The sequence below is a fragment of the Eubalaena glacialis genome, chromosome 12, assembly GCF_028564815.1.
Source record: "Eubalaena glacialis isolate mEubGla1 chromosome 12, mEubGla1.1.hap2.+ XY, whole genome shotgun sequence".
In the NCBI taxonomy this organism is placed as follows: Eukaryota; Metazoa; Chordata; class Mammalia; order Artiodactyla; family Balaenidae; genus Eubalaena; species Eubalaena glacialis.
The window spans coordinates 36,826,187-36,843,848 of NC_083727.1; the positions used below are offsets into that span (position 1 = coordinate 36,826,187).

Here is a 17,662-nt window from a genome sequence, read left to right on the forward strand (position 1 = left end):
GGCCTTTGTAAAGAAATTTTTATTCTATTACATACAAAAGAAAAACAATTTTTTATAAAAATAATGTTTCCTAAATATTTCTATGATAAAGATGTCTTCAGTGACGTACTGCTGAAGAATGTCTATGTCACTATCCCTGCTATCCTAGACTGTCACATCACCAATAAATTTTCTTCTTTGGCAATTAAAAAATACAAATCTCTTTAGACGTATATAGCCCCTCGAGCGCACCCAGGTGATCTCATGTTACACTTCTCATGCTGCTGAGTCACAGATACTTTTCTCCGTAAGGCGAAAGTAATCTTTAGTCCCCCCAGAATAACAGGCACTTTAAAATTAAAATCATGCCTCTCTATTGCACTTGGGGTTTGGATCTGCTCCATCATACTCCTTTATTCCCAACAGAATAGCACTTCCAATTACTGGCACTTTAGAATATCTCAATCTTCCTTCATTTAAAATTCAACTGGGTAGAAAGTTTTGAAAGTGGTTCGGCACACAGTACCTATGATGATCTCAAATTTGCTATATTGAAAACACCCTTTAGCAGAAAGCTACTGAAATAATATCCTTCTAGAAATTCTAAAATGTACAATTAAGAGAAACCTATTATTCAAGAATAAAATTATTTCAAGATTAAATTAAAAATCAAGATGCAATTAGAATCTACTTGACCAACAGAATTCCCATTCTAGCTCACACTCACCTCTCCCGAGGAACAGCAAACCAGTACTCTGGTTGCTTTCTTCGTTTGCCATACTGCTGGACCATGGCTGCAGTGTGAGTGGCAAAGGACTTTCTCATTGGTTTTCCCACTTTAATGCACAGAAACATGGGTGGAGTCTTGCTTTTCTCTTCTTTTGAAGGAAGTATATCTGAATCACACATGAAAAAAATTTCCTCATTATTGACGATATTGGTGATAGTTGGCATAAACATCATACAACATCGTCATATTAGGACTAATTAAATTTTTCACATCTTCTTTAGCACAAAAGGAAAAAGCTTTGGATGTTTCAGGTTTGTCTACATCACATGAGATGTTACAAACTAGGAATAAGGATAAAAACCAACACACAAAACAGCAAAGGGTGGAGAATTGTGACAACCCACAGGAATACATATTAATGAATGGTACTGAGGACCCAAACATACCATAACGCAATTCAGTTTAGAACTGAAATACCTTCAAAAACCTTTTAAAACTCCTTTAGATTTAGAAATTCAAAGTGAAAAAGGAAAGTTACCTGAAAGATGTAAAAAAGCGAACTAATTCTGAAATAGAATTCTATGTCATAGTTTAATGTTCAAAATAGATAGCATATATTGCTAATTTTTCCCAATTACAGTTGAGCCCTGAACAAAACAGGGTTTAGAGGCGCTGACACCTGTGCAGTTAAAAATCTGTGTATAACTTTAGAGTTGGCCCTCCATGGATTCAACCAACCATGGATGGCGTAGTACTGTATTTCGTATTTATTGAAAAAAATCTGTGTATAAGTGGACCTATGCAGTTCAAAACCTTCTAATGTAAAGATATACCCTATTGAGAAAATACTGTTCTCAAATAATTATACTACTTTTGCTATTGCATGTACAAGTTTTAGGAAGGCAGCTATACAGGCATACCTTGGAGATATTTGTGGGTTTGGTTCCAGACCATCACAATAAAGTGAATATCGCAATCTAGTAAGTAACACAAATTTTTTGGTTTCCCAGTGCATATAAAAGTTATGTTTATACTATACTGTAGTCTGTTAAGTGTGCAATAGCATTATGTCTAAAAAAGTACATCTTAAAGAATCCCTTGTTGCTAAAAAATGCTAACCATCATCTGAGCCTTCAGTGAGCTATAGCAGTAATATCAAAGATCACTGATCACAGATCACCATAATAATGAAATGAAGTCTGAAATACTGCAAGAATTACCAAAATGTGACACAGAGACATGAAGTGGGCAAATAACTGTTGGAAACAAGGTGCCCACAGACTTGCTTGACACAGGGTTGCCACAATCTTCAATTTGTTAAAAAAAAAAAGAAAAAGAAAAAGAAATGCAATATCTGTGAAGCATAATAAAACAAGATATGCCTATACAACAGAATATAAAGAAATTAAAAATGGCTTACCTTCAATGGGTACCTGAATTCTCTTTAAAAGCCATAACTGAATTTCAGATTTATTATCCATTTGTGCACCTTGGCAGCTGTTGTCCAGAGTAGATTCCAAAGAGGAGTCTGGATACACTTTATTCATATTTTCTTCTGTAGAAGAGCCTAGTTGCAATGGAAGGGGTGCTCTCTCTTTCACCCAGGTTTTAGCTGGCTGTTCATTGCCCTCAATTGGGGGATCACCTGCCTGGGGAAGAGAACTGCTAAGAGTGATGTCTATTCCCACTGGCTCAATACTTTTGCCATCACTTAATTCTGCCTTCTGCAAGTTATCAGGTAACTGTGACCCTTCTTTGTTCTTATTAAGGTAATATTCAATGAGTTTAACTTTATCTAGATCTTCATGTATGTTCAATGTGTTTTCCACCTGGCTTTCTGGGGAACCAGACTGCTTTTCCACCTCTGGCATTATATCTTGCTTCTCACAGGTTTCTAAATCTAGGGTCCCCTTCAATTCAGCATCACACTCTGTTCCTGAAAAGTTCAGGGCTGACTGCACCTGCATTTCCGTAGTAGAACTGATTAGTTGTGATTTAGTCTTCCTTAGCTCCGCTGGGTCAAGAGAAAGGCACTCCTTTGAGGTGTCTCTTTTGTCCATTCCACTATCATTTTGAGAAGAAAGTTCTTCCAAGTCAACGAAGTCGTCTTCTTCTCCTAAGAGAGAATTTTCTTTGGCTATAGATTCAAACGCAGCCTGAGTGTCAGAAAGTTCCTTGCTGACTTTAGCTACTGCAGTAGACCGTTTGATTGCCTCTGCAGAGAATTCCAGTTTCTTTAACTTGTCTGACACAGAGCTGTCTGAGGGCTTCTTTTCTGTGTATTCTGTTGACTTCTCCAAAGGTCTTGTTGTTTTGGAATCTGAAGTGATGGTTCTCTCTCCATTCTGCTGCCGTTTTTCTTTGTTGAGAGATTTGAACTTACTGAATGGGTTGATATCCTTTTCTGAAGCCAGGTCTTCCCATTCTCCAGGCCTGTACAGAGGACAAAGATCCTGAGGTAGGTCACTGTGGGGGGAAAAATGGTGGGTGCACATGGAATGTTAAAAACAAAAACAAAAACAAAATGGATGAAAGGCAAAAACCAAAACAAAACCCAACCAAAAACCAAAACATAAATATATTACAACTTAAATTTATGTATAAAGGACTTTAAAATAAGGAAATGAAATCCAGAAATTGACTTCAAAATGAAAAATAAAATCAACTATAAAAAGTGGCAAAATAAAGAACCATGAGATTTGCTCGCATATCCTATTAGAAGCAAATGAATGGTATTTGAGGTCATTTATGAACATGGAGATGTCACCCACCAGATTTTTAATGATGAAATAATGTTTCTGATTTTCATGAAGGACAAAGGAGAGGGACTGTTTCAGTACTATGACTAAAATTCCTTAGATATTCAAGGCTTTTCCTTTTTTATAAAATAGTACATAAACCAACTACATTAATTCTGAATGGCTCATTGACTGAGTAGCTACTCATTTAACTGCTCTATAAAATGACTGACACTGAACCATAATTTTGGAAGATCCGATGCTTCCAATAAAAGACATCCTTCTACTCCTGAAGGAGATGCAAGAGGATTATTTCCACTATTATTGTGGATATATAGCACCTGCTCCATTTTACAGTTTAAAATTTTATAGTTACCTGGGACACAGTCAATTGTTTTTCCTTAATAACAGATGCTTTACTACCCAGATTTGAGGTTTTATCAGTTACTCATTGCCATAAAGTAAAATTGATATTGTAATAAAAGAGTTAAGAAAGTTATACTAATTAGTATAAGTAAGAGCTCATTCAATTTACTTTTCTATAAAATTTTAAACTGGGACACAGTTAATTGTTTTTCCTTAATAACAGATGCTTTACTACCCAGATTTGATTTACACAGAAAATATTGATTAAACATGCTCTCCAAAGTGTAAAATAAATTGTCAAGAAACACTTCTTTAAATCTGTATTTCTGCTTACCTTAGTGTCGATACTGGGTTAAATAAAACACAGAGGTATAAAAACCCTATTTAAAAATAACATTTTTGGATTTCAGAAATACATTTTCTAAAAAGGCTAGATCATATTCAGGTAATACTTTATTATTCTGGCTTTGAAATACTTATGACAATACTCAACTCAGTGCCAGGAAGTTCATGTTACTGAACTTGAACTGTCTCCCCAAAGTTACTGAATAAATCACTTGCATGGAACATCCATGCTTTTTCCAACACAAAATAAAAGCCTATGTAATTGTTAGGCTCTGACAAATGCTTTAAAAAGCCTCTAATTCATAATTCATTACAATTCAATAATCATTCATCGAGCCCCTGAACGCCATACGCTAAAAGACAATTGTGACAGTATCTCTGTTCTACAGGAACCTGCACATACAAAAGTGTTCTGCTCAACATGAGCATCTCAGGAGATGTTAAAGATGCTTCAATCCTAGAGTCAAATAAGTTAGTGTAATGTAGTATAATTTCCATTTTCAGACCCCAAATTTAATTTGGCATATTAAAGGCCAAAGTAAGTCCTGTAACAAAGAAGCCCAGCTTTCCACATACTTAACTAGCAAATTAATAAGCAAAACCATCTTCCATGAACACCTAGGCCCCTTCCTCATCTCTTCTTGAGCTACCTTGACCCCCACAAAGAATGCATTCGACTGCACTCTAATCAGCCTCCTATATTACCTTCTTGTCTATCCCTCCCTTCTTGTTCTACCTAATCCAAGCCGGGATTAATTCAGCCATCTCTTTTTCTGCATCACAACTGCCAAGCTCTGCCGGGGCAAAGTACGTAGTGGTGTCAACTGGCTCTGCTGTTAATTAATGTTTTCTAGACTCAGTCAGAGACCTAATGATGACCAATAAGCCTTTCGGTGGTTCTGTTCCTAGTCTCCATGGCAGCTGGAGTTACAAAATGTCTTACACAAAATACATAAAGCCTGAAGGTGAGGATGGAGAGATTTTACACATGCACACACACACACACACACACACTCTTTTAAAAACTATTTGCACGTGGCAGCTAGATAATTTGCACTTCTTGTTTTACCATACAACTTTAAATAATGAAATTTAAACTACTTTAAACAATTGATGGAATTCTGAGGTCAATACCAAGTTCATTTCACACTGACTCCAGTACCACATTCTATTTTGCTCATTGGTGCACATACTGTTCATTAGCCTAAGAAGTCTTTATAGACCTGCATCCACGGTAGCAATCACTGTACAATTCTGAAATAATTTCAACACATTAGGAGCCAATTCTCAACTCCTCTCTCTCCCCCCATCTACAGCATTAGGCCCGGATCATGAAACACAATCTCACATTGAGAGAAATCTTTCTGTAAGAATGTACCTTCCCTATTATTAAGAGAATACTTAACATCCTAAGCTGAAGATGTGTAACAGTATTACTCCACTAGAAGCCACCATTGGGCAAGAAATGCCCCTATCTGCCTGTCCATCCACTTCCAAACTTAACTGTATCTTTACCTACTCTTATCTTCTTTCCTCTTGTCACCCCATGTCCACACTTTCTTCCCAAAAGTAACTCTTTCACTCCCTCTCCTCCTTCTCATCTAAGATTCCAAGGTAGCTGGACACTCCTTCACGTGGTTCTCATGGAATGCCGTGTGCACGTCTATATCTACAGTGCTGTTCAATTACCACTTCTCTCCACCTGTCACACCCAGTAAATTGCAGGACAGGGGCCGTGACCCACTTATCTTCATATCCTTGCCACACAAGAGACGCGCACTAAGATGCATTAGAAGCCTCAATCTGCGTGAATAAAAGATTCCCACAGAACAATGATTAGAGTTTCAGATATGAACTGAAGGCTCAAATAAACAGCCTATACTTATTAGGTACCAGGTTATTTTCTAAGAGTTTTGGTATATCAATGCTTTTAGATCTTGTAACAGCTCTGCAAGCTGAAGAATACTATTAATTCCATTTTACAGATGAGAAAACCGAGGCTCAAGATTCAGTCACTCGAGAAGGTCGTGGAGCCGTAAGTGGCAGAGCCAGGGAAACCCAGGCATCATCATGCAGGACTGCCTGGCCTGCTACACTGCCTCCTAAACCTCTAAGCACTTCTGCCAGAACTTGGAAACTACCCAGTGACCATGCTCCAGTGGTTCCTTCAGTGGCTGGGCATGTAAGGGTCTAGCGGATCAGATGCTAAGGACTGTAGAAGTCCAGGAGAACCTGCTGGCATAAACCCCTAGGGATGCTGTGTCTGGGTTAGTTCCCTAGTTACCTTCCCTTCTTTTCCTGAGCCCAAGGGGCTAGCCTCCCTTTTGTCCTGTTGGACCCACTGCTTTGCCTTTACCTTGCTATCACTGAGAGATTCTAAAGAGTTTTACTGCTAGCACATATATAGTATACAGAAATAGGCACACTGACAAAATGACAGAAAGAGTCAGATTATCCCTACAAGTGAATCGATTCTCTGAGTTTTCTTAAACTCTTTCTTCATGGGGAGCTTCTTTAAATCAAAAAACTCAGTTTTAGAAGGCAAAAGTAATCAGGACTAAAGTAATATTCATCTACATTTCAGAGACAAAACAAACTACTATTACGGCCTTTGCACACCACTTAAGGTATTCTGGCTACAGGGGCAGTGCCTCTGCACGTCCACGCAAATCTCTCTCCACACAGGATTAAGGAAATACACGAGCTGGGAAGACTGCCTATCCTAGAATTTGAATGAGGAAGAACGTAACTCTGCTTACCAATTAAACCAAAGAGAAAATACTATTCTCCTATCGATAATCAGACAAATTCTTTCAGAGAAACTTCATTTATTCTTTCATAAATTAAGAACATGCATTGCTCTTCAGAAAAATAAGCCAAAGAAATACCATTTTTACGTGATTTTTTCATTTGAATGTTTCACTCTTCCTTATTGACCTTATCATTTCCATTTCCTCTCCTTTTTCTATTTTTTAAAATTTAGTGCACAAATATTCTACCTTCAAATTCACCTCTACACAATCTCTCACTCCTGCCAATGCCCTCACTTTTTAATTGCATTTAATTCTCCCAATACCCCTTCTTCTGGTAAACAAAGAAAGATCTCTTACGATGGCAAGGCATCTTTGATCTTCATGTGGGAGATGTCATTGTAGAGCGCGATGGAAACAACCTCTTCCATGGGGCAAATGAGGCCGTACTCCTCACACCCATTTTCAATGACCAGGGGATCGGACTTATGAGGGTCAAACATGATATTGTTAGGAGTAACGATCATGACACCTCCGACCACACCCTGAAGAAAAAGACAGTACAGAGTCGCTACAGGCAAGATGCAACCACCATAGCAGCTTTCATGAACTTATGTTGCCATTCCATTGACCTTCTGAACCACGGTATCCTACAGGGCAATTGCATCCCCTCTACGAGGGCTGGAAAAAACAGGCTGACGAAATACAACGTTGGGTGCGGTGTGCTGAGCAGAGAAACAGGCTTGCCTCGCTGTGGCAATCAGCTGAGCCTGGTTCTAGCATGGCTGCTGCAATAGTACAATTGTGGTAGAATCTTGGGTTTCACATGTATGTCTCAGATTCGCCAACTCCCTGTCTGTAAAATGAGAAGGGCTGTCCCAGGTACCTTCCCAATTGAGAGCTGGGTACTCTACAATCCACTCAGCACATATTCACTACCTGTCCAGCAAGTGCCTGGTACTGTGCAAGGGGAGCGGCTGTACTTCTAATATTTTGCTCTAAGATGCTTAGAAAGCCCACACTCAGCAAAATTTGACACAAATAGGAGTAAAAAATTTTTGCAGACAAAAGTGAATATATCCAAACTATGGAAACCGAAAGCAAAGAACAGTAGCTTGGTGGGTACTTAAAGTCTGAAACTTGGTCAGTTTACATGGTAGACTGTTGGCCACAGGGATGTTATCTACCAGGGACAGCAGGACATAAACGACTCCCTTTAGGTAAGTTATTTATTTTGATACTCTTAATGAGCTTGGTGATCACCTTGGCAAAAAGTTTTGCCTTTCAGCATTACTTAGTCTTGGTTGCAAAAGTTTCAAGTGCCTATCAATAATGTATTTTCCTACCATTTGAACCTGGCATGAAGTCTCTCCTATGAGCACAGGAATTCGCTTTATATCAATATTACCCCTTCTTCAGAGGCTCACAAAATGTCAGATTTGTTCTTTATACAAAACACCAACAACCAAAAAACTGAAACCACGATATAACAGACATTTTTCATACCAGAATTTCTAGCGGCAAACAGGTTGAGAACTTAACCATCTTCCAGGTTAGGTGCTAAGCTCTTCTTTTAATACCCTATTAGTTAAATTTTATTATTGTTCCTACTTTATAGATGAGGAAAAATGGAAGCTTAAGAAATTCAAATACTTTGCCCATCGTCTCAGAGCTAGTGGTGGCAGAGCTGGAATTTAAGTTCAGTGAGCCCGGCTCCAGCATTTGGTCTTAAACACATTCTATACTGTCTCTCTAACAATTTATGGGCTAAGAACTGAAATATAAGTAATAAATCCAAGGTCACAAAGAATCACATTTCAACGTGATGATTATTATTCCCTCAGTAAGTAAAATGCCAGGCATCCAAGAGGGGAAAACTAATGGACAGTTGTGAAATCTTAAAGCTGAAACTTTGGGTAAGATATTTTAAAGTAGCCTGCCTTCAGTAATTTGGAACTAGTTTAGTTTTCCATAGACTCCAAGAAAAGGAAACAAATTGCATAGCCATATACCTTTCCATCCGTGAAGTAGCGACAATTCATTTTTAAAAATTTTACCACGCCTGGCTCGTCCTCTTCAGAAGTGGATGATAAGACTCTCTCAATGGGTTTTAAGGCCTTTCTTGCTAAGTCAGCATCCTTAAGAAAGCAAAAACTTCCAAAATCAAATAGAAGCACTTTTTCAAAAGATTATTCATTTATTTGAATCAAGCCATCTACGTTCCCTGTAAGTAACCTGTTCCTATTTAACTTGAACATAAAAAAAGGCATATGTCTTTCAACCTTCAAAAACATCACCCAAATCAAACTAAGATTTTTAAAAAGCACATATGTATGAACCCATAAAAATGCCTCATCAAGTGCCTTTAGAAAATACCTTAAATGAAAGAATTTATATTGGACTCATGGTTCAAATTCTTTAGAAAAAGGAGTAAAGTAGTACAAATAAATTATTGGTCTAATTGAGAGTTTAACTTCATACTTCTACATAAATAAGACATGCACTTCTGCCTTTGAGACCTTAAATGTGAACAGGTTTCTTCTCTCAACTAATGACAAATTACTTAACCCCACCTCCTTGTCGAGGGAGGAGAGTTTCAGATGAACTCTTGTGGAAAATAACATGTAGAATTCTGCAATAACTCAAAACCATTGTTGAGAAATATGAACTTCAGCACATGAATGAAATACATACAGGCAGTTTATCATATTCTGCATCTGATGATGAAGGAGAGACAGTAGCACCAGGACTGGATGATGATAACCTTAAGGTACTGGAAGGAAAGTTGTCATCTGGCACAAAAAGAACCTGAGAATGGGAAAGACAAGCTAGGTGAGTCCCAGGAATCGGGCAAACCACAAGGCAGTGTTTAGAGCAATTACTCTCTGTACAGTATCATGCTGGGTGTGTGACTAAGACCTAGTTGGCTGTCACAGAACTCATGAGCCACTTGGGGTCTTCCAGACTAATCCATGAAACTATACTCAGTAATATGAATGTGTGCAGATGTGTGCAGTGCAAAGGGTATTGAACACACTGCAGGAGCTCACAGAGGGGAGAGGAAAGTGGGGGAGTATTCTGCAAAGGCCATATGAAGCAGGTGGGTCCAAGTGAAGCCTTGGACAATACATAGGATTTGGATAGGGAGGGAAGAGCCTTCCAGGGCAGGGTACTAATAGTACAAGGGAATAGAGGAGAGAGTCGCATAGCATGCTTCTAAACATAATTCCTGTGTCAGGAAGAAAGGGGACACATCTAGGCTTCCTAACTCTAAGCAGGCCCTGAGTGCTAACGCAGTAAGGTCCTTATAGGATAAACTGTACAAGATAGTATCAATGTACAAGATAGTATCAATAATCAATACTTTCTCTTCCATCACTGTTTAGGTTATCTAAAAAAAAGTAAAATAAAATCCCCTAAATTGTACTAAATAGCTTCCTTCTGTAAAATATTCTGGTTCCCGAAATGTTATTGTGATTCTGTTATTCAACACTCTTTTCACGAGACATGGCTACATTCTGGCATTATATCAAAAACGGTCTTAAAATGACCTCTAATGTTATAAAACATAATTCAGAGCAAATCATGTAACAGCTGTTCAACATTGTTATTCACTCTTCTCCAACCTTCCAGTCATCTCTCTATTTTAACTTTAGTTATTTTAAATCTCTCTTCAATCCAGAAAAAATGAGGCAAAAACAAAAGACACATTAAGATAAAGGTGGGAAAATCACCATCAAGGAGAAATAAGATGAGGACTGATTATACTGAAAATGTGCTCCAAAGTCACCAAACATTCATTGAGAAGTGGGCCATAAAACTGGCTCTAAGTTTCCAAATAACCAATGCAAAGAGACAGACACATCATGAATTAACAGAATTCAATGTCCATAAAATAAAAACAAACCAGTTACTTAGAAGTACAAGTATTCTCCCATGAAGTCTCATTAAAAAAAAAAAGTGTCTCACGGTGAACTCTCTGTCCTTGATGACACACTGACAGTAAATACAATAACCAGTTTTGGAGGACTATTCTTCATAACAACTCCAAAATGGGTCAGTGGAAAATGTCAGAAGTTCAGAGTTCCATAAAAGCAATTTACAGAAGGCTAAAATTACATGGTCTTAGTATACAGCTCTTATTTATCGTATGTATCTAGGCTAGAGGGATGGACAGATGTCATTTCTTCCAAACAATTCTCCATTAATATTTTTTTTGCACCTGAGCTCTTGACAAGCATTAGGCAACATAGTGTGAGATTCTACTGTCTGACATTCTAAATGTCAAATCAAAGGGATAATTCCTATGCATAAACAGTTCACTGCACTGTTGATAGAAGTAACAGTTGAACACTGGGAAGCTCAGTCAGAATATGTCTTACTTCAACATGGAAGTGAGCCTGGATCACTCTTCTCAGTTCCTTATCTTTGCCAGAAAAATCATGAGTAGAGCTAGATGCTGGGACAACTAACAGCACATAACTGTTTAGTTATATGAGGGCTACACAGCACAGTAAAGGCTAGAAGGGACATCCGAGATAATGCAGCCCAACCCCTCATTTCAGAGATAAGGAAGCCAAGGTCAAAAAAGGAAGTGACTTACCCAAGTCAAATAGTTACTAAAGTGTCAAAGGAAATGAAGCTTTGGGGCACCTATTTCTATATTTTTACCCTTAAGTAGGCATATTAAAACAGTTCCTATACCTCCTATTAACTACTGGACCTTAATCCAGTTCACTTAGTAAATGAATAAGGAATCACCCTAAATTATTTTACTAAGTTCCAGGACTACAGTCTTCAGCCTTGAATTAGTAAGCCTAGGTTCACTGCTATGGGTCAGTTACACATTATGCAGCGATACCCCAGATTATAAGAAACCCAATAAAAGTGCCTGAAATCTAATTTTCCTAGAGATAAAAATTTATTAATTTTTAAAAAGTTTTAATTCATATTTCCCCTCAATTACCTGGTATCGGCAATATAGTAATATCTCCTTTTGACAAGGACATAAATACCAAAAGCATGATAGTACAAACTGGCCAATTTATGGTCTGTTGGTTTCATTTGCTGCCCTTGAAAGAAATGCAAAGAATACCACCATTGCCTGAATGAAGTTATACTTAGAAGAAGCAGTATACATCCTGAATAAAAATGTCACTATAATGTAGAGATGCAGGAACATGGTCTAGTAAGTCAACAATGGAACCGGAATGTGCTCATGGCAACCAAGTAGTTCTATAGATGGGACTGGAAACTTGGCCTCAGCAAGGATCTGCCTATGACTGGGTCATTTACATTTATTGGCTAAGTGTAGTTTTCAAGTAGAAAGATAAGAATATCTTATGCAGAAGGTATTTTAAAAATTGCTGGATTAACCGAGAATGGCAAAATTATATGACATGTCAATTTCATTTATGATTGGAATGGATTATATTCCATTATAGATTATTTCAAGATATTGAATATAGTTCCCTGTGCTATACGGTAAATCCTTGCTGCTTATCTATTTTATGTATAGTCGTTTGTATCTGTTAATCCCATACTCCTAATTTGTCTCTCTCTCTTTCCCTCTCTCCTTTGGTAACCATAAGTTTGTTTTCTACATCTGTTAGTCTATTTCTGTTTTGTATATAGACTCATTTGCATTATGTTTTAGATTTCATGTGTAGTGATATCATATAGTATTTGTCTTTCTCTGTCTTATTTCACCAAGTATTATATTCTCTAGGTCCATCCATGTTGCTGCAAATGGCAATATTTCATTCTTCTTTATGACTGAGTAATATTCCACTGTGTGTATGGGCACTTGGGTTGTTGTTTCCATGTCTTGGCTATTGTAAATAGTGCTGCTATGAACACTGGTGCATGTATCTTTTTGAATTAGAGTTTTTGTTTTTTCTGGATATATACCCAGGAGAAGGATTGCTGGATTATACAGTAGCTCTGTTTTTTAAGGAACCTCCATACTGCTCTTCATAGTGGCTGCACCAATTTACATTCCCACCAAACAGTGTAGGAGGGTTCCCTTTTCTCCACACCCTCTCCAGCATTTATTATTGTAGACTTCTTAATGACAGCCATTCTGACTGGTGTGAGGTGATACCTCATTGCTGTTTTGATCTGCATTTCTCTAATAATTAGCAATGTTGAGCATCTTTCTGTGTGTCTGTAGGCTTTTCTTGATGGTCCTGCTGAATGTCTCCACCTTTGGCTGGACTGACTTCTTTTGTCATGGTATCAAATCAAGACCAAAATGACAAAAATTTTGCCTAATTTAAAACAAAACAATGACCATAATGTACCCCAGGAGTGGACTAAACTGAAACTTACAATTCTAAATTAAATATTCTAAGAATATCTGTATGAAATTCTACAGGATCAATTACAGGAAAAGATCTGTAAAAAATACAAACACATGGAGGCTACACAATACACTACTTAATAACGAAGTGATCACTGAAGAAATCAAAGGGGAAATCAAAAAATACCTAGAAACAAATGACAATGGAGACACGACGATCCAAAACCTATGGGATGCAGCAAAAGCAGTTCTAAGAGGGAAGTTTATAGCAATACAAGCCTACATCAAGAAACAGGAAACATCTCGAATAAACAACCTAACCTTGCACCTAAAGCAATTAGAGAAAGAAGAACAAAAAAACCCCAAAGCTAGCAGAAGGAAAGAAATCATAAAGATCAGATCAGAAATAAATGAAAAAGAAATGAAGGAAACAATAGCAAAAATCAATGAAACTAAAAGCTGGTTCTTTGAGAAGATAAACAAAATTGATAAACCATTAGCCAGACTCATCAAGAGAAAAAAGGAGAAGACTCAAATTAATAGAATTAGAAATGAAAAAGGAGAAGTAACCACTGACACTGCAGAAATACAAACGATCATAAGAGATTACTACAAGCAACTCTATGCTAATAAAATGGACAACCTGGAAGAAATGGACAGATTCTTAGAAATGCACAACCTGCCGAGACTGAACCAGGAAGAAATAGAAAATATGAACAGACCAATCACATGCACTGAAATTGAAACTGTGATTAAAAATCTTCCAACACACAAAAGCCCAGGACCAGATGGCTTCACAGGCGAATTCTATCAAACATTTAGAGAAGAGCTAACACCTATCCTTCTCAAACTCTTCCAAAATATTGCAGAGGGAGGAACACTCCCCAACTCATTCTACGAGGCCACCATCACCCTGATACCAAAACCAGGCAAAGATGTCACAAAGAAAGAAAACTACAGGCCAATATCACTGATGAACATAGATGCAAAAATCCTCAACAAAATACTAGCAAACAGAATCCAACAGCACATTAAAAGGATCATACACCATGATCAAGTGGGGTTTATTCCAGGAATGCAAGGATTCTTCAATATACGCAAATCAATCAACGTGATACATCATATTAACAAATTGAAGGAGAAAAACCATATGATCATCTCAATAGATGCAGAGAAAGCTTTCGACAAAATTCAACACCCATTTATGATAAAAGTCCTGCAGAAAGTAGGCATAGAGGGAACTTTCCTCAACATAATAAAGGCCGTATATGACAAACCCACAGCCAACATTGTCCTCAATGGTGAAAAACTGAAACCATTTCCACTAAGATCAGGAACAAGACAAGGTTGCCCACTCTCACCACTATTATTCAACATAGTTTTGGAAGTGTTAGCCACAGCAATCAGAGACGAAAAAGAAATAAAAGGAATCCAAATCGGAAAAGAAGAAGTAAAGCTGTCACTGTTTGCAGATGACATGATAGTATACATAGAGAATCCAAAAGATGCTACCAGAAAACTACTAGAGCTAATCAATGAATTTGGTAAAGTAGCAGGATACAAAATTAATGCACAGAAATCTCTTGCATTCCTGTATACTAATGATGAAAAATCTGAAAGTGAAATTAAGAAAACACTCCCGTTTACCATTGCAACAAAAAGAATAAAATACCTAGGAATAAACCTACCTAAGGAGACAAAAGACCTGTATGCAGAAAATTATAGGACACTGATGAAAGAAATTAAAGATGATACAAATAGATGGAGAGATATACCATGTTCTTGGATTGGAAGAATAAACATTGTGAAAATGACTCTGCTACCCAAAGCAATCTACAGATTCAATGCAATCCCTATCAAACTACCACTGGCATTTTTCACAGAACTAGAACAAAAAATTTCACAATTTGTATGGAAACACAAAAGACCCCGAATAGCCAAAGCAATCTTGAGAACGAAAAATGGAGCTGGAGGAATCAGGCTCCCTGACTTCAGACTATATTACAAAGCTACAGTAATCAAGACAGTTTGGTACTGGCACAAAAACAGAAATATAGATCAATGGAACAGGATAGAAAGCCCAGAGATAAGCCCACGCACATATGGTCACCTTATCTTTGATAAAGGAGGCAAGCATATACAGTGGAGAAAAGACAGCCTCTTCAATAAGTGGTGCTGGGAAAATTGGACAGGTACATGTAAAAGTATGAAATTAGAACACTCCCTAACACCATACACAAAAATAAACTCAAAATGGATTAAAGACCTAAGTGTAAGGCCAGACACTATCAAACTCTTAGAGGAAAACATAGGCAGAACACTGTATGACATAAGTCACAGCAAGATCCTTTTTGACCCAGGTCCTAGAGAAATGGAAATAAAAACACAAATAAACAAATGGGACCTAATGAAACTTAAAAGCTTTTGCACAGCAAAGGAAACCATAAACAAGACCAAAAGACAACCCTCAGAATGGGAGAAAATATTTGCAAATGAAGCAACGGACAAAGGATTAATCTCCAAGATTTACAAGCAGCTCATGCAGCTCAATAACAAAAAAACAAACAACCCAATCCAAAAATGGGCAGAAGACCTAAATAGACATTTCTCCAAAGAAGAGATACAGATTGCCAACAGACACATGAAAGAATGCTCAACATCATTAATCATTAGAGAAATGCAAATCAAAACTACAATGAGGTATCATCTCACACCGGTCAGAATGGCCATCATCAAAAAATCTAGAAACAATAAATGCTGGAGAGGGTGTGGAGAAAAGGGAACACTCTTGCACTGTTGGTGGGAATGTAAATTGATACAGCCACTATGGAGAACAGTATGGAGGTTCCTTAAAAAACTAAAAATAGAACTACCATATGACCCAGCAATCCCACTACTGGGCATATACCCTGAGAAAACCATAATTCAGAAAGAGTCATGTACCAAAATATTCATTGCAGCTCTGTTTACAATAGCCAGGACATGGAAGCAACCTAGGTGTCCATCATCGGATGAATGGATAAAGAAGATGTGGCACATATATACAATGGAATATTACTCAGCCATAAAAAGAAATGAAATGGAGGTATTTGTAATGAGGTGGATGGAGTTAGAGTCTGTCATACAGAGTGAAGTAAGTCAGAAAGAGAAAAACAAATACAGTATGCTAACACATATATATGGAATCTAAGGGAAAAAAAAAAAAAAAAGAGGTCATGAAGAACCTAGTGGCAAGATGGGAATAAAGACACAGACCTACTAGAGAATGGACTTGAGGATATGGGGAGGGGGAGGGGTGAGATGTGACAGGGTGAGAGAGTGTCATGGACATATATACACTACCAAATGTAAAATAGATAACTAGTGGGAAGCAGCCGCATAGCACAGGGAGATCAGCTCGGTGCTTTGTGACCACCTAGAGGGGTGGGATAGGGAGGGTGGGAGGGAGGGAGATGCAAGAGGGAAGAGATATGGCAACATATGTATATGTGTAACTGATTCACTTTGTTGTAAAGCAGAAGCTAGCACACCATTGTAAAGCAATTATACTTCAATAAAGATGTTTAAAAAAAAAAAAAAGAAATTCTACAGGGAAAAAAGTTACATTAATTTAACTTCTCTTGATGGAAACATCTATAACACAAATGATAGTTTGTCAACTGTGTTAATCATTTGCAAAGCATTCATCTCTGAACAGTACCAGGATGCTTTCAGAAGTCTTGGATCTAAACGGAAGACTGAACCAATGCACATTATCCTTGATGATAATCCTGTGACACTAAGAGTAAGTCATTAAAAATGGCAACAAAAATAAATGCAAAATTTCTAAAGTAAAATTCAACAAGAAAATCATTACCTGGCCTGGAACAAGAGTATGTGTGAAAAGTTTATTCAGTTCCACTAGTTTATTGGGAGTGATGTTAAATTTCAGTGCTATGGAGTTTAGGGTGTCCTGGCTTCCAGCCTAGAATAATCAAACAAACAAGATTCAATACACAAAGCAAAAAGCAAATAAAACCTTCCTCTTGATAGCCAACATTAATCTATTTGTGATATGAGTGAATAAAAATGTAACACATACATCCAAATGTATTATGAAAAAAGCAAATACATTCTCAATTCTTAACAAAAAAAGTCTTAGATATTATTCATTTCTGGGCTCCCTTATCTTCAGATTTCACTGTCCACTAATAGATTTCTAAACTTACTTTGGCACAACTTAGGTGTATGGAGTAGAGGGCGCGTGAGGTATAATATAAAACTAAGAAGAAAAGAAATATTACAGACAGTACCACTCCTAGGGGTAATAGGACTACCTTCTCTCTCTGCATTTTTCTGTCTGTCTATTTGCCTGTTTCTTTACTGCACTTTAGACTCCTGGATTGTGGCCTGTTAATGGCCTTTTTCCCCACAGTGCCTGACACATAGAAGGCACTTAAATATTTGATGAATG

The 17,662-nt window shown here is 37.4% G+C and overlaps 1 protein-coding gene across 4 annotated transcripts in view; it reads right to left on the reverse strand.

Annotated features, from left to right (window-relative positions):
• Positions 1–17,662, reverse strand: part of NCOA7 (nuclear receptor coactivator 7) — a 156,037-nt gene that overhangs the window by 44,595 nt on the left and 93,780 nt on the right. For 3 of the 4 annotated variants that reach the window (XM_061207653.1, XM_061207654.1, XM_061207652.1), the window contains 6 exons: positions 17,066–17,173; positions 9,603–9,716; positions 8,921–9,046; positions 7,269–7,453; positions 2,130–3,175; positions 707–875 (listed from right to left, as the gene is read on the reverse strand). In XM_061207653.1, the coding sequence (XP_061063636.1) occupies positions 707–875; positions 2,130–3,175; positions 7,269–7,453; positions 8,921–9,046; positions 9,603–9,716; positions 17,066–17,173 (1,748 nt within the window). The remainder of the gene's footprint in view (positions 1–706; positions 876–2,129; positions 3,176–7,268; positions 7,454–8,920; positions 9,047–9,602; positions 9,717–17,065; positions 17,174–17,662) is intronic. The other variant, XM_061207655.1, reaches the window with a different exon arrangement.